The 23,259-nt window shown below is 37.8% G+C and overlaps 1 protein-coding gene across 2 annotated transcripts; it reads left to right on the forward strand.

Moving 5' to 3' along the window:
• Window positions 1–1,362: 1,362 nt before the first annotated feature.
• pusl1 (pseudouridine synthase like 1) lies at window positions 1,363–22,716 on the forward strand. 2 transcript variants are annotated; one of them, XR_008388929.1, is made up of 8 exons: window positions 1,363–1,972; window positions 2,055–2,112; window positions 4,952–5,139; window positions 11,442–11,591; window positions 15,000–15,170; window positions 21,035–21,066; window positions 21,816–21,978; window positions 22,070–22,716. XR_008388929.1 is itself a non-coding variant. In XM_053653649.1 (8 exons), the coding sequence occupies exons 1-8, from the start codon at window positions 1,908–1,910 to the stop codon at window positions 22,099–22,101; spliced, it is 882 nt and encodes a 293-aa protein (XP_053509624.1). In that variant the 5' UTR covers window positions 1,363–1,907; the 3' UTR covers window positions 22,102–22,716. The 2 variants fall into 2 exon arrangements, 1 of the variants encoding a protein (XP_053509624.1); XM_053653649.1 differs by having other exon boundaries at window positions 21,035–21,089.
• Window positions 22,717–23,259: the final 543 nt, after the last annotated feature.

The raw sequence follows: 23,259 nt of genomic DNA on the forward strand, positions 1-23,259 counted from the left end.
TTTTCACAATTTTATTCACAGCCAGAAAATGTCATGGATTAGGAAAAGCCAAACTTGAGTCTTATGACTTTCACTTGGCTAATAATTCAAGTGGGATCACAAATTATCAAACCCTTGACTACTGAGTGACGAAGAATCATATCAGATCTATTGCAGACAAGGTCATCAAGCTACTATATGAGCATTTATAAAGCAAGGAGTACATACATTCATACAGCCACATTATTAAAGCAGCATTTTGGAATATACATATCGGAGTCCTCTGCTGCTTGCAGAAGTGAACTGCAAGTGCAATACAGTTCACAATCACAGTACGTTCACACACACAGTGACTCAGCGTGCCAAAGTTACTGGAAACCATTCATTTTCAATGAGAGCTGGTGACTTCAAACATGAGTGACAGCGACTAGATGTGGGTGTGGCCAGCGATGTGACAACGTTGAGAAAAGTTGAACTTTATGCAAATTTGGAACGACTCAGTGCAACTACTACCAATGGGAGTGTAGACAGTAGAGCGCACGTGATCCCTGATCCGCCATGCTGCCTGTGAGTCCGGCGCTGGCGTTTTCGCTGCAGTTAGATGACCACAGTGGCAAACAGCACACACTGAATCTCCTTCATCTCGCAAGATATGGTGCATATATACACCGGTGAATTTTTTCTCTGGAGGGAGTGTGTTTGTATATGAATTTTATCAGCAAGAAAACTTGATTTGTTGTCAAAAGTGGAATGCTAGTTGCGCCACCCACTGATAAATGTTACTATGGCAACCTGTAGTAGGAACGCCCACTGACGACATCATAGTACAGCGACTTGTGACTTGCAGCAATAAAATCACTGCACCGTATGTGTGAACGCACCTTCACACTCATAAAGATGTCCCTTTCCCCCAAAAATGAAGAAACAAGTCAGAGATTGTTAAACGTTACCACTTGTCTAGAAATATTTACAGATTGCAGCTTTAAAACAAGACACACAAATAAATAAAGGAGGGAAAATTGAGAGAAGTCACTCACAGCATTAACAGTTTTCAAAAATTGTATAGTGTCCATATACTCATTAAGAGAATCCTTAAAAACAGTAGCGTACGGTTAAGAACGTGGTATGCATTCTCTTTTGAATAATCAGGCATACAGAAGGAGACTCATTTCAAGCAAAACAGCATTTTTAATAAATGTTGAAATGTGTCAGAGGAAAAAGGAAAAACAAAAACAAATATCAGTAGAATTACAAAGTGGATATATTGGGTCTTGCTTAAACACACTTATTTACAGCTTGAAGAATGCTCTAAAGCATCAAAAGCTTTGTAAAACAAAATAATAAGGAATTTTAAAAAATACTCTTTTGGTTTATAAACTCGTGGTGATCTATTCTAGTCATCTATTTTTGATTAACCAATAACGCCTATTAGCACAGCACTACATTACCCATGAACATTGCTTATAGAGGGGTCCTGACTGGCGACGGTGTTAACGCCATTAAAGTGCCTTTTTTTCTTCCTTGTATATTGCATAAGATTTACAATTGTAGTAATTACAGTGAGCAGACAATATGTACTTATCTTCCTAATCTATGTATTTCGAAAATTGTTTTGTGCTTTTGTAAATTTTTTGAACAAGAACTGTAGACGCGCATCTTTTTTTTTGTACAGGCACTGCACTGGACGTCAACGTCTCAGACAGCGGAAGTAGTTTGAATTTATCCGCTCATGTGCTGCTCGTTCGTCATCCTGCGTTTCCAAAATATACACCGGTGTCGGAGTTTACTTGATTGTTTTTTTTCCTCGTTGTGTTTGTGTCAATAATGAGGCTTTATAGACCCGAAGTGTCAGTTATGTCCTTTATTAAACCTGTCCACTCTCGGTAGCGTTGATAACACTGTAAGACATAACACATAAACCAGCAGTCATGCAGCAAAGCAGTACTGTTACACGCTATCTCATCTTCTTTCAGTACCTCGGAACCAAATACAGGTCTGAGCTCATACTGGCGTCTCAGAGCAATGCATTGGTGTGTTAGAAGTCATATTAATTTGAGATTGCACTGTGATTACAGTGGGGTGGTGAAGGCTCCGGCACACCAGCTGCTGCAGGGAGTGCAGAATCATTTAGAGGTCAGTGTCAAATTATTATTATTATTATTATTATTATTATTATTATTATTATTATTGCAACCATCTTACTGCTGTACATACAGAAAGAGGGATATATTAAACAAAGACTAACCAGTATGTAAATATTTTCAAAGATTAGATCAATGTATAACAATACTACTACTATTAATGACATTAATAATAAAATAACTTTTTCAAAAAGCACCACAATTCAAGGGTTAACTACAATACGGTCATAATAGTTCAATAATCTGTTGTTTGTCGTGTTATTGATGACATTATTGGTGAGATTTAAGCGTATAAATAATTTATACTATCAAAATGTTGGCAAAATTTTTCATGACATGTTCCTGAATATGGTCTGTTCTGGAGAAAATAATACATTTCATCTTTAAAAGAAAGGGCCAGAGGACATTTCATAGAGTGAGATAAGTATGTGCACAAGTCTTTCCAGAGAAAACAGTTTTGTTTTTTTTTACATTCATAAAACTAGTGCGGTGTAGTTTCTGTTTCTAACAAAGGGAATATGCACAGGTCAGATACATCCATAAAGGATGAAATAGTTGAAAATGAAATGAAAAAATGGTATGCTTGCATCACACCTCTGGGGTCGGGGGTTCGAATCCTGTGTTCGCCCTGCATGCGTGGAGTTTGCATGTTCTCCCCGTGCTTTGGGGATTTCCTCTGGGTACTCCAGTTTCCTCCCCCTAGTCCAGCGTCATGCGGTGTAGGCTGATTGGCGTCTGTAAATTGTCCATAGTGTGTGATTGTGCCCTGTGTTGGGTTGGCACCTTGTCCAGGGTGTCCTCCGACTTGTGCTTCAAGTTTCCTGGGATATGCTCCAGGCTCCCCTGTGACCCTGTGTAGATGGATGGATGGATGGATGGATGGGGAGTACACCTTATGTAGGACTTGAAGATGAGATTAAGCTCTTTTATCTTTTTGGAAATTCTGCATTTATAAGGAATTAACAGGGTTTATCCCCCTAGTACACCTTTGCTATAAGGGTGTTCGTTTAGGAGAAATAGTATATTTGCTATGTATTAATTGCCTTACAAATTTGTTATTACAATTTCTGTCTGCCAAGCTGCCACCATGCAGCAGGAGGGCTGGTAAAGTCTGCCGCTTCTCACCAAAACTTAGTGAGTAAATTACCATCATTTCTGAATAAGTCAAGAACAATATACAAAATAATACATTTTCTTACTTTTACTCATATTAAAGTGCTTCCAGAGGATTGCTTTGTGAGGAGAAAAGTTATGCGTGTAACACATCTTCCAGTTTTGGAATTTTGATCAGTTTACAGGTGGCTTATTCAGCACATAATTACATTTTAGCAAGAACTCCAAGCATCCAATTGTATCCAAAAACAACATTAGGGAGGTCAGTATCAATTTTCTCTCACTATAGTAACCTTGGTTAAGTGCACTTCTCTGTGAATAGACAAATCACAGGCTTGTCACTCTGCATTAGACACACACTCTCAGATGTTGGCATGAAGGTCTGACCATCTGCAGTCTTATTCATTAAAAAGCCATTAAGCATAAATGCAATTCCTTTGGAATGAAACAGCATCTTCTGGTCAGACACATAAGCAGCACTTTTCCTGTCGGTGAAACCGTCGGTTACTTTCATGTGGTCTCTTGGATCGTCTCCTAAAATGTCTGTGTGACTCAAGAGACAGAGTTTTGCCAATCGTGTTAAACGATTGCGGGATAGAAATGTCAGAAATATCCTCGTCGACCACCTCCGAGTGACTCTAAAATGTACTTTAATATGAAAAAGGAAGGCATGAGGATACCGCTGAATGTGTTATGCGTACAGAACACTGTTACTCAACTGAATGTACAGTACAAATCATCCAGGAAACTCCACTGCTTATAACCAAGCGTGATTCATGTAGTTTGCCGTTCATTGTAAAGGAGTTGCACACTTTGGGTGTCAAATGACAGCACAGTGTAAAACAGTTATCTGTTCGTTTTAGGGCGAGAGAATTCAGAATGGCAGTAACACTAGCAGGCAGAGAAATCTGGAACATCATCACAATATATGATAAGATAAGATAATACTTTATTAATCCCCAGACAGGGAAAGTTTACAGCGTACACAATACTATATACATTTTTCAGCTGTATGGTATAATCAGTATAGACATATAACAATAACTATGAAGTAGTGATGTGTAAGCAGTGTAAATAGTTCAATATGGTACCCATATTACAACAGTGTAGCAACATAGATGTAGTGTAGTAAAGTAAGGTCAAGGGAGGGGGCGGTTAGATGTTAGGCGTTAGGGTTAGGAACGTCTGAAGCGTTCCATCTTGCACCTGGGGGGGATGAGCCTGTGGCTGAAGGTGCTCTCGGTGCTCTCCATCTGCCGCAGTTCAGCATACAGTGGATGAGAGGGGTTTTCCAGAATGGACCTGAATTTATTTCTCATTCTCTTCTCCACCACTGTCTCCAGATTGTCCAGCTTGTGACCAACATATGTGAAGACATTTAAAATAAACACAAGATGTCAGGATATTTAATTCTGCTAAAATAATGCTTAAAAAAAAAAAAGTGGGACTGAAACCAAAAAAGTCACTTTAAAATTTTACTAAGAATCTAAAAATATACTGGAAAATAAACTGGTTATACAGGAACATTTAAAAAACTTTTAAGAAAGAAAAAAAACCCCTTTTTTTTAAGATTCAAAACAGTAGATTACTTTGACATCAAATCACCTGCTTCCTGGATTTGTAATATTTTTAAAAAATCAACAACGTCTCAGAAACATGTACTGTGACTTAAACTTGTGTCAGTTTTCTTTCTCCTTCATGGACTCTTTTCTCCTTAGAACGCAGTGCGAAGGCTGAAGCCTGTAAATGAAGTATCGCTGTCCATCTCCAGTCGAACAGACACCGGTGTGCATGCGCTCTGCAACTCTGCACATCTAGACATCCAGCGCAGAGGAGACAAACCTCCCTTCACCGAACAAGTCCTGACTGATGCCTTAAACTTCTTTTTAAAACCAGAACCCATCAGGTAAGAGGCCCGCATAGCTGCTGCTTCAAGAAGGAGAAATAACGAGTGGCTGGAGAGGGAGTGATGTTATAACGTACGTGGTAACAGGAACTAACATGTCTTGCGGATGTACGTTAAACTCTATGGATAAAAAGTATTGATATGTAACATGGTGTCCTAGGTGCAGTACCGATATGTCACACGCGTTTCATTCCTCTTATAGCACCCCAGCATACTTTTTATCCATAGTGTTTAATGTATGTTTGCAAAACATTAGTTCCTGTTATCACTTGCGTTATAAAATCACTCCCTCACCAGCCACTCGCTCGTTCTCTTTCTTGAAGACACATAGTGTCATTTTCCTGAGAAAACACAAAGTTCTCTGTCCTGAACTCTTTAACTCGACAGAAAACTTGCTGTTACAAAGTGCTGACATTGTGGATTCCTTCCATAGATGTAAAACAAATGCCTCCTTGCAGAAGGCTTCACTACATTAACAATAATGTTTTCCTTTGTTACATATTACAGATGCACCTAGGACATTATGTTACATAAAAGTATTGCACCTAGGACACCATGTTACATGTCAGTGCTGCACCTAGGACACCATATTACATATAAGTATTGCATCAAGGACGCCTTGTTACGTATCAGTGCTGCACCAAGGACGCCATGTTACATATCAGTGCTGCACCTAGGACGCCATGTTACATACAAGTATTGCACTTAGGACACCATGTTGTTATCAGTGCTGCAACTAGGACACCATTTTACATATCAGTGCTGCACCTAGGACGCCATGTTACATTTCAGTGCTGCACCTAGGACGCCATGTTACATACAAGTATTGCACCTAGGACACCATGTCACTTATCAGTGCTGCAACTAGGACGCCATGTAACAGTGCATCAGGAAAGTATTCACATTTTTGGAAGAAGACATTTTTTGTTTCTATAACTTGATTGGAGTCCACCTGTGGTAAATTCAGTTGATTGGACATGATTTGGAAAGGCACACACCTGTCTATATAAGGTCCCACAGTTAACAATGCATGTCAGAGCACAAACCAAGCCATGAAATCCAAGGAATTGTCTGTAGACCTCCGAGACAGGATTGTATCGAGGCACAGATCTGGGGAAGGGTACAGAAACATTTCTGCAGCATTGAAGGTCCCTATGAGCACAGTGGCCTCCATCATCTGTAAATGGAAGAAGTTTGGAACCACCCGGACTCTTCCTAGAGCTGGCCGCATGGCCAAACTGAGCGATCGGGGGAGAAGGGTCTTAGTCGGGGAGGTGACCAAAAACCCGATGGTCACTCTGACAGAGCTCCAGCGTGTCTCTGTGGAGAGAGGAGAACCTTCCAGAAGAGCAACCATCTCTGCAGCACTCCACCAATCAGGCCTGTATGGTAGAGTGGCCAGACGGAAGCCACTCCTCAGTAAAAGGCACATGACAGCCCGCCTGGAGTGCCAAAAGGCACCTGAAGGAGTCTCAGACCAAGACAAAGATTGAACTCTTTGGCCTGAATGGCAAGTGTCATGTCTGTAGGAAACCAGGCACCAGTCATCACCTGGCCAATACCATCCCTACAGTGAAGCATGGTGGTGGAAGCATCATGCTGTGGGGATGTTTTTCAGCGGCAGGAACTGGGAGACTAGTCAGGATCGAGGGAAAGATGAATGCAGCAATGTACAGAGACATCCTTAATGAAAACCTGCTCCAGAGCGCTCTGGACCTCAGACTGGGTTCATCTTCCAACAGGACAATGACCCTAAGCACACATCCATGATAACAAAGGAGTGGCTACAGAACAACTCTGTGAATGTCTTTGAGTGGCCCAGCCAGAGCCCAGACTTGAACCCGATTGAACATCTCTGGAGAGACCTGAAAATGGCTGTGCACCGACGCTCCCCTTCCAACCTGATGGAGCTTGAGTGGTCCTGCAAAGAAGAATGGGAGAAACTGCCAAAGAAGAATGGGAGAAACTGGCACCAGTTGGCTGCAATTGGTGCCAAAGGTGCTTCAATAAAGTACTGAGCAAAGGCTGTGAATACTTATGTACGTGTGCTTTTTTTGTTTTGTATTTTTAATAAATTTGCAAAGATTTCAAACAAACTTCTTTCACGTTGTCATTACGGGGTATTGTTCGTAGAATTTTGAGGAAAATAATGAATTTAATCTATTTTGGAATAAGGCTGTAACATAACAAAATGTGGAAAAAGTGAAGCACTGTGAATACTTTCTGGATGCACTGTACATACAAGTATTGCACCAAGGATGCCATGTTACTTATCAGTGCTGCATCTAGGATGATTGTACTCTATTGTCTGCCCTGGAGGAGCATGGTACTGAACAATGTAGACCAGTGATGTCAAGCTCCACTGCTATTAGGCTGCAGCAGTGCAGAGTTTAGCATTCTGCATCATTTAACACTTCTGATTTATTCATCAGCTCAATCTCAAGGCCTTTATGTATGAGCTGTTTGAAGAGGGAAAAACATCTCGTTCAAGATTCAATCTCATTATGATTCTGGCCCTCCAGCACATGATTTTGCCAGAAATAAGCTGTCTGTTCCTCACATCTGTATTTTGATGTCAAAACTGAAATGAATACTTTTTTAATTAGCCTTTTACACAACCTGAACACTGGTGTAGTAATTTATTAGGATGGATTTTATATTTTATTTAATATGGCCAGGTGTCTGCATACATTTACAGCTGATCCAGGATCATTGGACTATTTTTTAGGTTCTGAAACTGCATGAACAGTATAAATGCACTGTTGTTATATATTAGTTTATTAATTTTCTTTTCTTCTTAATTAATTTTGTCCCCTATTTTTGGGCCAAGTCTTCAGAAATAATCCCATTAGCATATATAGAAACAGGCATTTTCACTTGCGAAATATTCAGACTGTTACAGTCTTAATGCTGTGGCATGGTGATAAGTGTCTGATTTAATAACACATCCCCATATAGAAATGTCCATCTTTCTGCTGCTTGTGTGCTGGCAAATCTCCAGTATGACTCAGTAACTGAAATATGTTTTAACTGTTGTAATGGTTATATTTCATCCCAGTGCTGCTTTTAAAAGCTAGACTTTCTCATGTCAGATATTTCTCTCTTATTCTCTCTACTTCCCTTCATTCTTGGATCCTGTTCCTATCGTCTCTGCATCTCCTGAAAACATGCCATTTGTCAGATAGTCCTAAAATTAGTTGGGGTATTTATAATTTGGCAAGCATGTTGTATCATGTAATTCATTTTCTGCACTACAAATATTTAGCATAGACTTAAGTTGGAATGTTGTTTGGGATTTACCATGGGAAGGAATTTTATCTGTTAAATAACAGTTAGCTAAAATGGTGTTCAGACAGTTAGGACTTGAATAAGTGTTTTGTGTTCAGGCACTTTTACAGTTACATATTTTACATTTAATCCTCCTATTACGTTATGGGTCAATTTTGACCCATTTCCACATTTGAGGTGTCTGAAATACTGGTTGATCTCCCTTCTTCTCTTTGAAATGTTTTGACTTTCCTCATTTAGGGTCATGAACTACTTCTTATGGCTTGTCTCGGACAAGCCATAATAAAGGCTTACTGTTTTAAGCTGTTTTTTTTTTTTGCTGTTTTTGTCTGTATTTAAACTGTGGAAGTCATTTTGACCAATAACATAATGGATGTAACTTTTTCCCCCCCAACATAACAGGATGGTTAAAAAAGGAAATTTAAAATAGGACATGGTTATTGCTTTTCCATTGACTAGAACGTCTGGAGCAAATGATTTTATAGTGTCAAAGGGATGCTATTTGGGATTTTTAGATACTGTTTTGTTTGTTTGTTTTTTTCCACCTGGATTACTCCTGTAACTAAAAAAGTGGTGAACGACGATGCAAAGAAACGCATGGTTGATTGTTTGTTTTTTAGCGATTCTTTTCATGTTTGTAGAGCTCTGGTTCTTTCACATCATCTGGTCAGAGCGGTATTTGTTTGAGAGGACTTCTAAACTGAACGTGAAAACTCAATGCAGGGTCTAAAGGAGCATTAAACTTTATTGATGCTTTGCATTTGCTTTATTTCAGCTCTGTTAAATCCAAGATTTTTGTTGGAATTATCCTTCTAGAAAAGTTGGAGTTCAAAACACGCATGTGGTTTCTGTCTAAGCATGCAGCCGGTTGGATTGTGTGCTGTTTAGGGATGTGACTGCGTAAGGGGATAAGAGGAACTGGAGTGGTTATTTTATTAACCTTATGCTATACCTGTGTAAATAATAATAATAATAATGCATCCCTTGACACATTTGTTCAAAACCAGTTTAAAGAATATGCACTAGGAGGGAAAAATAGGTTTTTATCTGTAGTTTTTGATGAACTATAAAGCTTAAACCAGTTTAAACTAATAATCTATAGCTGTTTATTCAACCAAATGATTAAATGCTTTCACTGGCATGGCAGTCTTATATTATTTAATATCTTTCACTTGAAATTGTGAATTAAATTTGTAAGCTTATTTTATTATGCAGCGCATTTTTTTTTTTAAATAACATTTGTGCTTTGTGCTGCAAATATGATTTGATTTTCAGCCCCAAACAAGTGGTAAATGAATCAGATGTGAAAAGCTTTTCCCTGTATGATGCTTCACTTGCAGTTGAGTAGGTGGGTGAAGTCAGTGTCAACAGTCCGCCTAGCTTTTGAATTTGATCCGCATTTAAACTCTTATTACCTTCAATTAACTCTCCTGAATAGGAGCCCCATAGAGGGTAATAATGTCTGCTTGTTGTGTGTCGACCTCCTTTGTTCCTGTTATACAGTAAAGGCCGTTCTGTGGGGGGTCTGGTGGCGTGGTGATAGACGGGTCTGGTTCGAAGGCCTCATGGGATTGTGTTGTATAAATGTTTAATGTAGACTAAAAGCCATCGTCTCAATGTGTGTAAACCCCATGAGGAATCAAGACTGGATCTCCATCAGGCTTTAATGTATGGAAAAATGTTTAAAATATAATTTAATTTTATATAAATAATGTAAATGCATTGTGATTAGGATGATAATGGCCACATCACTCTTATCTTATTTTATCTTATTATATTAGTTATAGCTTTGAATGTGTCAGGCAGTATACATGTCATATTTCATTCAAGTTTATTCTGGATAAACCTCCGGTTCCCAAAGGGTCTGTGATTTATTTTGTTTGTTATAATGATAGAAATCACAACTTATTTATTATTGCGTTTTTATAGCCTGTTTGATTTTACATGTAACCGGTAAAGTCCTTGAATCTAGCTTGAATCTAATTACAGTTAATATATTTTTAATAAAAATGTGTTGAATGAAAGGTTCAGGAATAGAAAGCTCCATGCGTCTATTAAATAGCCATTTTATTATTGTGCACATTGTACGCCTAATATTTGAAGATATTAGGTGTACAGGATTATGCTCATAAAAATATGTTCGTAAAAATAAATCTGTACCGAGGGGGTCCGTGGAATTTATTATAGTTAAAGGGGATCTTGGCTGCCAAGAGTTTGAGAGTCTCTGATGTAAACAGCTTGCTGTATAAGCAAGGGGAAAACACGGACATGGTTTTATAGGAAAATAAAGGTTGGTGTGATGAACAGCATGCCCCTTTGTGCTATTTATTCCTCTTAGACCACAGCAATTTGCCAACGATTACAATTTAAAAAATTGATTTATGAGCATTTTGTCATGTTTGCATACATTTGAACTATTTATAGTTACATTGAATGTTGTGGAACAGCCACAAAACAAGTTAGTTCCTGTTATAACTTACGTTAGAGCAGCTATAAGCACCAGCTCACCAGCCTGTCTTGCTTCTTCTCTCTCGAAGTTAAGAAAAGAAAATATTACTGTGAAACTGCAAAGTCTTCTGTCCTGAAGACTTCCGAAAAGCCTTATCTCTGACAGTGACAAAGCTCTGACACTGGAGACTCTATCTAATGAAATCCAATTGAATGCTAAAAAAAATGCTCAATGTTAGGGAAAAATAAATAGGCAATGAATTACCACTTAATTTACATGCATTTGTTTAAAAAAAAAAATGTCAACAACTAAATAGCATGGATTTAAATGGGAATCTCGTATGTGTTAACAACCACCAAATTTATATCCACTGATATCAACATTATCGCTTCACACCCAACTGTGATGAGAGAAGATTTCTGTTATTTAAAAAACAAAATAATTTTGCATCTCTGGTAAAACAAAATAGGAATAGGATGAAAGTGCAAAACATGCACTTTTTTCTTTTCTTTATATTGTATTAAAAATCTCTGAACAAATTCTCAAAATACTGTGTTTTAAACAGAATCACAAGAGTCTACTGCGTACAGAATGACTTTCACGCCCGCTACCGTGCCATATCAAGAACCTACGTCTACCGCTTGGCCACAGGAGTCCGTCGTCACGCTGAATTGCCCATAACAGAGAAGGATTTGTGCTGGACATTATGGGACACGTGAGTGCCACACTATTTTTTTTTCTTCACCCACTCTAGAAGGTGGAATCAATGGGACACTAACACTAAGATCTTTTCATTTACCTGTGTATTCAGGTAAGTTGATGCAACAAATAAATAACACAAATGAGCAGTAGTATTTATCATCAGAGTATCTGAAGTGATTTATTTATTTTTCATTTGAAGTGAATAAGTTTATTCGAGAGCAGCAGGACGGCAGACGCTCTCGCGCTCTTCAAAGGAGCAACACATGTATAATAAACACATATGTGCAACGGTGAATTACACGCAAACAAAAGATGAAGGAGTTTGTCAAATGTGTGACGCTCTGTGAAAGCCTGTCAGACGTCTCTGTGGCTAAACCGTTTCTCAATGTATAATTCTTGGACAAAGTGTAACTGTTGATAAAGTGTATTGTACTTTGTCGGTATATAGATTAGATTATACTTTATCAGCTAAGGATAATAAGTTAAGATTATTACAAATAAGATAATATAGTGATGACATCAGAGGACATAGTGATGATATTATTAAGGAGTCTTATAACTGTATATTGGCCATTTTATATAAAATAAATATTAGTATTAACTGCTCAGGACCTCTGAATAGCCAGATAAGGTTAGACAGATAAGATAGACAGATTTCATTTATTAAGTTAAATGCAAATGAAATCAATCAATAAATAATTTGCCTTTTTTTTTATCACTGGAGAGTCGAAGCTTTACAATTCTAGGACTGTAGAGGTATATATATTTTAGGAAAGATCAAAATTTCATAATGCACAGGACCAACCCAAAAATCTGAAGGAAGGAGAGCAGTGGAGATGAAGCAGATGTGGAGAATGATGGGCGAAAGCTTTGGCGTGGTGTCTTGACTTTCAAGCTGCTGCCTGAACATCTTTCTTGTCCACACTTTAACTTTTTTGGATTAAGTAGGGCAGCATAAGCTGCAGGCTATAGTGACGCAAAACAACACCCACACAAATGTCTGTCTCTCTCTCTCTCTCTCTCTCTCTCTCTCTCTCTCTCTGTCTCCCACACACACTCACACATACATACATTCCTCTTTTTTCATCATCCATGATTCCAAGCAGCCTTTTCATTTTTATTTCTGTCTTTTGGCTTTCATCATCCGAGTTGATTTGACATAATCACTTTGACTAGCTCTTCTTCTGTCCAACAAAGACATTATTAGTGCTGGACAATACGACCAAAACATCACATCACGATTCTCATAGACATTTCAGTGTCACACATGTAGGTTTGCTAAGAGACTTCCAACAAACCAGTAGTGATGCATTCAAATAAATTGTAGGAACATCTCAGTGACATAATTTATCACAACATTTGATCCCTAGACCTCATATGTTGTCAGGGAAATATGCATGTTAGCATATTATGTAATTATTAATACTCACTAATGAAAGCACAGTTTCAAAATGATTACACCCAAAGCACAGCCTTAAATCATCATCATGGCTCTCAAAATCATTTAGAAAATGCATTCGAACATTAGGTAGGAATATAGTATAACATTTAAAAAAAACGATGTTCCTTGCCTTACCTTGCCTTGGAGAACTGCTTTCTCTTAGCGTATTCAGTACTTTTGTCCTGTGTCATTCCTCTTTACTACACATAACTTCATTTATGGACTTTAATGTTTGGACTTCTTTATATGTGTGGATTGAGTTAATACTGATGTCTGGTGAAAATTTTATGTGAATAGCCTCATTGGAAATATATTTACTGAAAAAAATGTTGACACGGTCAATACATATTTCCCCCGCTGTAGAGCTCAAAGAATCCACACTCACTGATTGAGCCTCTGTGTTGTTTACCATGTCTGCTGATGTCGCCACTAACTCTACTGTAGGAACCGTTTCAGTGGGCCTGCTGCTAGAAGTGGAATTTTTACAGACGAGTCTCAGTGCGGTTATACTAAATATAAGCGCTCTTGGAACGCCGCTCATCCCAATCAGATTAGTGGACCGGAACGAACTGTTGTATAAATAGGGTATAATGTGGTGGAGTTTTAGAAGTTGCGTAGTGCACTATATGCCATTCAAGATTCAACAGAAGAAAAACAGTCCTTTTAATAAGGACGTAATGTGTCGTAATTCTTAAACAGTATTTGCACCACCACTGACTTTGTTTTTAATATTTATTAGAAAGTTTAAATGTAATTTTAGACGAAAAAATTTATTAGAAAGCACATAAATGAAAAATGTCTGAAAATAAACTGTGCCACAAATTACACTCGTTTATGCAGAGTGTTTTTTTTTTTTTCCTACATCAGGGTGCATCAGTCACTCAGCCTAAATGTTTTAGTGCTTGTGTTTACTGTATTCAAATATAGGTTCTTGTCATTGAACATGTAGATATTCAGAAAATTCAAACGTGAGTCGATAGCAGGGCATCACACACGTTCACACACTCATTCACACCTAGGGGAAATTTGGAGTGGACATTTTGCAGTCTGGAAATGTTTTTGGGCGGTTAAATAAGGCACCCTGGAGATGTGAGGCAGCAGCGTTACCCTCTGCACCACCCATGCCAAATATGTATAAATCTAAATGAAATCTTAAACAAAATGTTTATTATTATTTATTCACAAATGTAAAAATCCTATGAAGCAATGGTCTACTTAAAAGGGATTAATATAGAGACATGACAGACATGGCATTCTAGTATTACCCCCCACTACCCGCCCACGCCCCACCCATGTCACACTACTATTGACGTACATTAATATATAATACAAGCATTACATATTAATGTAAGTCAATAGTGTGATGTACGTATGTGCCAAAAACAGAATGCCCTGAAGTGTTTTATTCCTCTTTCACCACAACGCTTTCCCAACAATTATTGTTTCCCAACATGATCAGTACACCATACATTTTTTTTATCCATTTATAGTTACGTTTAATGTTAAGGTCCACAAGAAGTTAGTTCCTGTTATCACTCACATAATAGCAGCTGTAAGCAGTCTTTTCCTCGCGAGTCACTTTTTTTCTTTTCTCTTATCTCTTGACAAAATAATGTAGCTTGTCATGATATTAAGAAACCACTTTGTTGGAAGACACTCTGGCACTGGAGACTCCTTCCAGAAACACTAAATAGGCCTCTCCTTTTATATGTGGAGCATCCGCCATAAACCTTTCGTCGTTAGTTGTTCCTATAGGAACAGTAACGTATTAGAACGAGCGCATTAATAAAATGTTGCAGCCAAAATCGGTTAGAGCTGCTGTTGTAGAAACTTAATCGACACGTTCGGACCAATCCAAAGGACTGGGATTGATGAGCAGCGTTCGAGCGGCGTAGATAGTGTAGAAGCTGTGTTAAAATATTATAGACGGATGATTTATCTTTTTCGTCTAATCATCTTTGTTTGTAACTCACTCGGCAGGGAGCTGAACGTTGATGCCATGCAAGAGGCGGGAGCCGTGTTCCAGGGAACACACGATTTCAGCACCTTCCGCGCACTCAGCTCAGACGCTCCATTCAAGAACCCAGTGAAGACCATGGAGCTGGTGCAGGTACAGCCGGGCCTCTCCTTTAGCCAGCGCCACTTCCACAGGTACACAGTCTACACGGAGTTACATCCTGGGCATTCTGGGTAATGTAGAAACCAAAATGTTTCTCCACAAACTAAGGGTGGAATAGTATGAGCGAAAACATTCACAGTATTCAACTCGCACATTTTTTTAGGATAGAAAAGTGTATCTAGTTTATTTTCTTTAAGGGAATGGCTTTAAATGTCACGTAACAGTAAAATAACCTATAATTAACATTTTTGTGGCAGCACATATAGGGTAAAGTAGGTATCTCAAATTCACATCGGTCACATTGCATAAGAAATGCGTCGACCATTAACTGTCCATCTAATCCACACATACACCAGTGTGAGTAAAACCTGTGGGGAATGGGAACAGTGAAACCGGGCCAGCTGTAATTACAGCACAGATCAATAAAAGCCTGGCACAAGACCATGGGGCAGTGAATAAAGAGCATATCATAACTGTATACACTTTGCAATGCCATTACGATAATAGACTGTAGATTATGATTTTAAACGAAGACCGTAGCGTATAGGGATTTAAAAGCACGTTTATAGAATTTACGCTTAACTTGCACATGAAAGACAAAATAATGGACTGCGTCCAGTGTGAATCAGCCCTCATACCTTATAAGACATATTCAGATGCCAAATAATGTGCTCGTATTATGCGAATAGCGTTCAAAGCTACCTCGCTTTCACATCGTCTTCCTTATCGGATATTTGCTTGTTGCACTTTGTGAAATCTTTAGCATTGGATTATTACATTATCCTGTTGTTCTGTTTTACTGGTGCTTGCGTGGAGTCTGTCGATGGGGAATAAATGCATGAAAATGCATCTGACATTAAGGATGGAAAATAAAATCGACTCCCAAAATGCACTGCAATCCTTTTTTTTGTTTTTTTGGAAAGATTCTGTATCGATACACAAACGATTGTAATCAATTTGTCTTAAATGTTACAAGCACCAAACATTTCTTTTGGAATAAAAATGAACACTAAATAGACTATACACTATGTAGAAATGAAAAAGAAAATCAAAAGTTGAGATAAATCTTGGCACCCTGAGCTGTAGAACTACGCTTGGATTTCTGTGAAGCTGCTCGTCTGTTTTCTACAGTGTCTATCGTTCAACGCGCAAATGAGTCCGTTAAATGTCTTGTACATAACAATATCTTAGAATGATGTGCTTCGGTTTGGCTTTTAGGACAGGAAACGAGTGAAATATTGTAAATGCTAAATACATTGCCTTAAATAAAATATTTCATGGAAGTATTAAGTTGTATTTGCCTAGACATTATTCAAAGTGAACTAAAGCGTACCTATTATGGTTTTGAAACGTGACTAATTTTGTTTTAAAGGTCTCATACAATAGATTTACATGCATCCAAGGTCAAAAAACACTTTAATGTGCTCATAATTTAAACTGCAGCATTACCTTTCCCTCCCCCCCCAGTGTCACAAACGACTCGTTCAATGATCCGTTCTAAAGGATTCGTTCTAAACTCCTCCTTTCAGAGAGCATACTCTGCTCTGATTGGTCAGATGTCCCAGTCTGTTGTGACTATTTAAGTTCTAGTTTATCAGCGTCTCACTGTCAAGCCTCTGTTGTAATTGTTGTTTGTTTTCGTGTGGCACAGTATCGCTTCTAGTCTGTATGTTTTTTGCCTCGTATCCACGTTTGATATTTCTGGTTCTCGTTTTCATGTTTCTGGTTGTTTGTTTGCACTTTACGTAATAAATTGTCCGCATTTGCATCCTCTTTCCTTCGCCTCCCAATCGTTATAAATGCAAAAAGATATTCATGCACTAGTTCTGGCATGTTAGGCGTTTCTATAGTGACACGCCACATAATCTAAGGCTAACAATAAATGGATTTATACATGTGGTTATTTAACAAAGAAAAAAGTATTTCTTTGTTTATTGTAAGCCAGTTTAACATTTATGGAAGGAGTCTCCAGCGTCAGCATGTTTTAACAGTCAGTAAGGATTCAGGACGGAGTTTATTTGTTTTGGTTTTTTTTCTTTAGGATTCTCTATAACATGACAAACTGCTGTATTTTCTGTCTTTTTTAACTTCGAAAGAGGGAGAGAAAGTTGTTGATTGTTTTCCTATTAAAGCCTGACCCCCTGTTTATGTTAAAAATGAACATTAAAGACGTCTTCTCATCAAATTCATTAGCGGAAACTGGATGTTAACCATCGTAGGAGTTCACTTTAAATCTTCGCTGCCAAAATAGCCCAAGTGATAAAATATGTTGATGAGAGAATGCGAGGAAGGATGATTTCTCTCTGATATTTATACACCATGCTTTAGTGCACCGAGCTGACAGTAATATTGAATGTTGTTTTTAACTATCGTGTTTTGAAACGTCAGCTGCAGTCAATGTTGTCATTTATTTTCTTTTCATGTTACATAATTATGTACAGGTTGAGTTAGCGAGTGTGTGTGTGTGTGTGGATGGTGGCATTTTGGGAGCAGGCGTTGCAAGATATGAGGTTGCATTTGAAAACTGTTGCTAGGCAACAGGTATTGGGCAGGTCTGATTTTGGATACAGGCGTGATGATGACAGCGGGCGGAGGGCTGAGGATGTTGGCATCGCATCAGCGTGGCCTTTTTTTCTTCAGGGGTTTTAGGGGAATCCTTCCACTGGAGTTTTAGTGTCAATTATATTTTTGCGCAGAGGAGCACACATTTTCATAATGGACTTGGAGAAATAATGCAGTTTTATTGACTATTAAATAAATACAGAACACTCCTTTCCGTTTTAAGGGTAAAATCAGCATGTCGGATAACAATAATAGTAATAATAATAGTAATAATAATAATAATGCTATTTTGTATAGCGCCTTTAAAGGTCGCTTTCTGAACACAACAAAATGAAACAAAACACAAAAGATTTAACAAAACATAGATACAAAAAGAGTTAAAAAAAACAAAGAAGCAACAAAAAGAACACGAGAAATAAATGATTATGAATGAATATGCGTAACAAGATAATAGTCATTATCTTAAATAGATAAAAGCCAGTAGTCAAGCAAAAACTATCCTAAAGTAACATGTTTGAAGATAAAGTAAGTGATAAAGCTCATTGGAGATGCTCTGTTTGAGAACGTTTCTAAGTACGGATGGGTGATATAACGTGTATATATAACGTTCAGCGCTGTTGAATCCTCAATTCTGATCTGTCAGAAAGCTAATTCTAATATGTTGTTGTTTCTATAGTAACAACATAAACAGGGACTTGTATAGTGGACGCCCAACACAATCTTCTGCACTCAAATATTAAACATCAAGCCAGCCGTCAGATCCATCCATTTGGTGTGTGATTTCATCTTCGAAGTGACACAGAGACTGAATTATTTGCTGTCTAAAATGAAAAGGATCAGGTGTAGATCAGCTTGGTTTCTTTGCTAGATGAAGCGCTGTGATGTGACCTCATGCTCCCTGCTTTATTTGAATTTGTGTTTTGCATTTGACCTGGTTTTCACTGCCTGCAACAATCACACATTTAAAGGAACAGTCTGGCCAGGCATTGTCCTCTCACCACAAATGCAGTCAACCAACCAAGACGTGTTTTAATGGTTAAAGTTTGTGTCTGTAGTTTTGTATTCGAGCCAAAATGTTATTGTCTGGTCAAGGAAGTTTATAGCTACCAGTTTAGCATTGTCTCATGTAAACTCATCTCAATCTTCTGAGTAAGATGTGGTTAAAGAAAAATCTGTCAAGTTAAATGTTTAGGCTACAAATCCATGTTCAGATTCATGTGTACAAAGAGGCTTTATTTCATTTTATACCACAGTGCTGTCTGACAGTAACCTGTGTAATTCAAATCACAGATCACAAATCACAGCTGCATCTCAAAAAATTTTAAACTCCTGGAAAAGTTCATTTTTGTACGTAATTTAATTAAAAAAGTGGAACTTTCATATATTCTAGATTCATTACACATAAAGTAAAATATTTCAAGCTTTTTTTTTTTGTTTTAATCTTGATGATTACGGCTTACAGCTCATGGAAATCAAAATCCAGTATCTCAAAATATCAGAATAAAGAATTTATAATACAGATATGTCAACCTTCTGAAAAGTATGTTCATTTATGCACTCAATACCTTTTGCATAAATTACTGCATCAATGCGGCGTGGCATGGCGGCTATCAGTCTGTGGCACTGCTGAGGTGTTCTGGAAGCCCAGGTTGCTTTGATAGCTGCCTTCAGCTCGTCTGTATTGTTGGGTTTGGTGTCTCTCATAGATTCTCTATGGGGTTCAGGTCAGACGAGTCGGCTGGCCAATCAAGCACAGTAACACCATGGTCTGCAAACCAGTTACTAGTAGTTTTGGCACTGTGGGCAGGTGCCAAGTCCTGCTGGAAAAGGAAATCAGCATCTCCATAAAGCTCGTCAGCAGATGGAAGCATGAATTGCTCTAAAATCTCCTGGTAGACGCTGCATTGACTCTCGACTTGAGAAAACACAGTGGACCGACACCAGCAGATGACATGGCAACCCAAATCATCACTGACTGTGGAAACTTCACACTGGACTTCAAGCAACTTGGATTCTGTGCCTCTCCACTCTTCCTCCAGACTCTGGAACCTTGATTTCCAAAGGAAATGCAACATTTACTTTCATCTTCCCCGTGATTGTGGTTGTGTGTACTGAACCAGACTCAAAGATTAAAGACTCAGGAAACCTTTGCAGGGGTTTTGAGTTAATTAGCCAATTAGATCTCTTCTCAGGTCCACATTTCGGTATTATAAATTCTTTATTGTAATATTTTGAGATACTGGATTTTGATTTCCATGAGCTGTACGCCGTGATCATCAAGATTAAAACAAAAAAAAAGGCTTGAAATATTTCACTTTATGTGTAACGAATCTAGAATATATGAAAGTTCCACTTTTTGAATTAAATTACTGGGAGAAAAATTTACTTTTCCACAGTATGATTTATTTTTTTAGATGCACCTGTATTTGGAAGGAGTCTCCAGTGTCAGTTTTTTTTCAAAATGTTTTCAGGACTTTTTGTTTTCCTAGCTCATGTTCAAAGTTTTTGGTAACATAAGTTGCTTTTAAAACCTTTTTTATGAACTTGAAGAGAGAGAAAACGAGAGTGATGAGGGAATTGTTTATAGCTGCTCTAACATAAGTGATTACATGAAGTAACTTGTCTCATGGATGTTCCACTACATTAAACGTAACTATAAATGGATACAAAGTATGATGTTTTGTTCGTTAATATTGTTGGGAAATTGCTGTGGTACGAGAGGAATAAAACACTTCTGGACATGCTGTTATTTGAAAATAATCAACCACAGAATGGTAACTGTAAATTGGGCCACATCACACTACTCCAATGCTGTTTATTTTCCTATAACAGCACACACTGATGTGTTTTATTCCATGTGTATTACGAGGCATTTTATTGATTCTATGCTTTATGTGTTGAATGTAAACCTTATTTAGTAATATAAATGTATATTTAAACGATAAATAAAGTTTTCTTTTTCTCTCTCCGTGAACATAGATGTAAATTCAAACTGACCATTCCACATTTTAATCTCACAGAAATATATATACTATATGTAATATAAAGGAAAAAAATCAATGCCATTCAATTCAGTTTTGTTTATATAGAGCTTTTAACAATCGAAACTGTCACAATGCAGCTGTATAAAATATTAATGCTTAATCTCCATCTGGGTGCCAAAGTTTACCCTGATTTCATTGTTTATTTTTTACATCACTCATGTCTATCAAAGACAAAAAGACAGTTAGGCACGTCCACACAATAAAAGACATGGCTACAATAGAATCGAAGGCATTGTTTACCATTCACATGACATTCACATGACCCTTTGTTTTGTTTTTATCCTTTGCAGAGACATCCAGTTTTGGGAGCTCACGTTTAAAAGTAGGTCCTTTTTATACAAACAAGTGAGTATTGTTCTGTTCACTTTGTGACGCAAAAGTGTATGTTGTGCGCCCCCTTGTGTTGAGAATGAGAAACTGCAACAATTTCATATACAATACATACTGTAAATAGAAGCAGTTACATAACTCTGCGAGTCTCACAGTACTACTAAATGTGTCCAGAAACTACTCCTAGTGCAATTTAATGGAGGGGGGGAAAAAAGAGGAAAAGTGGTGATATTTTACCACAAAACCTGGTTGCCTCTGCCAGAAAGTTATGACCAGTTTATGATCCATAGGTTGCTCTTTTTAACAAGTTGATGATTTGAAACACACCCGAATCAAAAGAGAAATCTGTTTTGCAATGCTCTCAGGATTTCAGTCATGTTATAAACCTGTGGTGTAAACTGAAGAAAACGTCATGCACAAAAACCTAAGAATATGAAATAGCTTAAAATATTCTGCATGGAGGAGTGGACCAAGATCCCTCTCCAAGCTTGCCAGGCGTTACAGGAAAAGGCTCAGTGCTGTTATTCTCTGCAGCACAGAGGCGTCACCATATATTGGGATGGTGCAAAAATGTTCAAATCAGTCTTTTGAGACAGAAAAACAATGCTTTTAAATAATACTGTATAGCATCCCAATATGTTTTAAGCAGAAAATACCAACTTGAATGTTGTTCCTTTTGGCACCAATGATTTTGAAGTGTATTCCATGAAAGTTAATCAGAGATTATTTTTATTGGTTCAGGTTCGGAGGATGGTTGGGACATTGGTTGCAGTTGGCCGGGGTAAACTCTCTGTCGATCATGTTCAGGATCTGTTAGACACTAGGGACTCCACGGCCTACCCTCAGAACATGGCGGCTCCGCCCTATGGCCTCTTTCTGATAAACGTGGAGTATAACGACTCTGGTAAAGACTCCATTTTCTTTCTGCAGATTTCAAATTTAGATTTACTACAAGTTCAAATCCTAAGCTTTCATCCTTTGCTGTTTCTGTACAGATCTGAAGCCATACACAGGGGACACTGATTGATTATAAAGGAGAACGCAATACATCTGTATAGAATAAATACAATTTGTATTTAACATTTATGGAAGGAGTCTCCAGTGTCAGTACTTTGTAAGAGGTAAAGCTGTTCCTTTAAGTTTTTCACCACAGGAGACAGGGTGACTACAAGCTGTATGTCTTCTGTGTTATTAACGTCAAGAGAAAGAACGAGTGTTTCTAGCTACTATAATGTAAGTGATCTTACATTTCACATCATTAAATGTAAACAGGCTTGTGTGATCTTGATTTTTCCATTAGAAAAAATTTTTTATAAACAATTTACGCATCCATTACTGATTGCCTAAACAGAGGAGGGAAACAAGCATTAAAGGAGAGTGTAATAATATTACCAAATGTATAGTCTGGAACTGCTTGCTGGCAGTGGCAATTGCAGAAACTTGCAAAATGCAGAAAGGTTGGCAGGCATCATAATATTTAATCACTGACTATCATGTAAAACCATGTAGAAATGATTAAATCATTACATGGCACAAGCCTAAACGTAACTATAAATGGATAAATAGCATGACAGATAATTCCTTAATAAATAAAAAATGGTTAGCTTTGAAAAATTCCCAAAACTTGTAGATTGTATTCCTATTCCAGCACACTCCATCGTGTTTTATTTCTTATATATATATATAAAAAACATAAAATCCCTTAGCAATAATTTCTTGTATTTTATTCTAACATTGCAATATCATTCAGACATGTTATCACCACACACAATTCTGCATGTCGCCATATTTCTAGGACAAGAAGCATTCGGCATACCGCAGTGCAACACAGCAGCCTTACACAGAAGTCTAGAATACATTCAGAACATCTAATCACACGCGTACATGATGTGTCTTATAAGAGTTGGAGTGTTGCATATTGTTTGCGTCATCCACAGGGATGTAATGACCATTTAAAGCGCCAGTTATTTATTTCATTTGAGAGAGAAAAAACACTCGAGCGCCACCACAATCAAGTAGAGAAGCATCCCGAGCGAGGTTATAAACGTTTGTGAGAACAGAGAGGCCACATCAGGAAGTGTTTGAGCTCATTCTCGTAGTCTCGGGACACAGAATGTGTTTTTATTTCCGTTTTGAGTCCATTTGCATGATCCGCAGCTCGTGTAAAAACACAACTAATCAAGAG

This window comes from Ictalurus furcatus, chromosome 21 (genome assembly GCF_023375685.1).
Source record: "Ictalurus furcatus strain D&B chromosome 21, Billie_1.0, whole genome shotgun sequence".
Taxonomy (NCBI): Eukaryota; Metazoa; Chordata; class Actinopteri; order Siluriformes; family Ictaluridae; genus Ictalurus; species Ictalurus furcatus.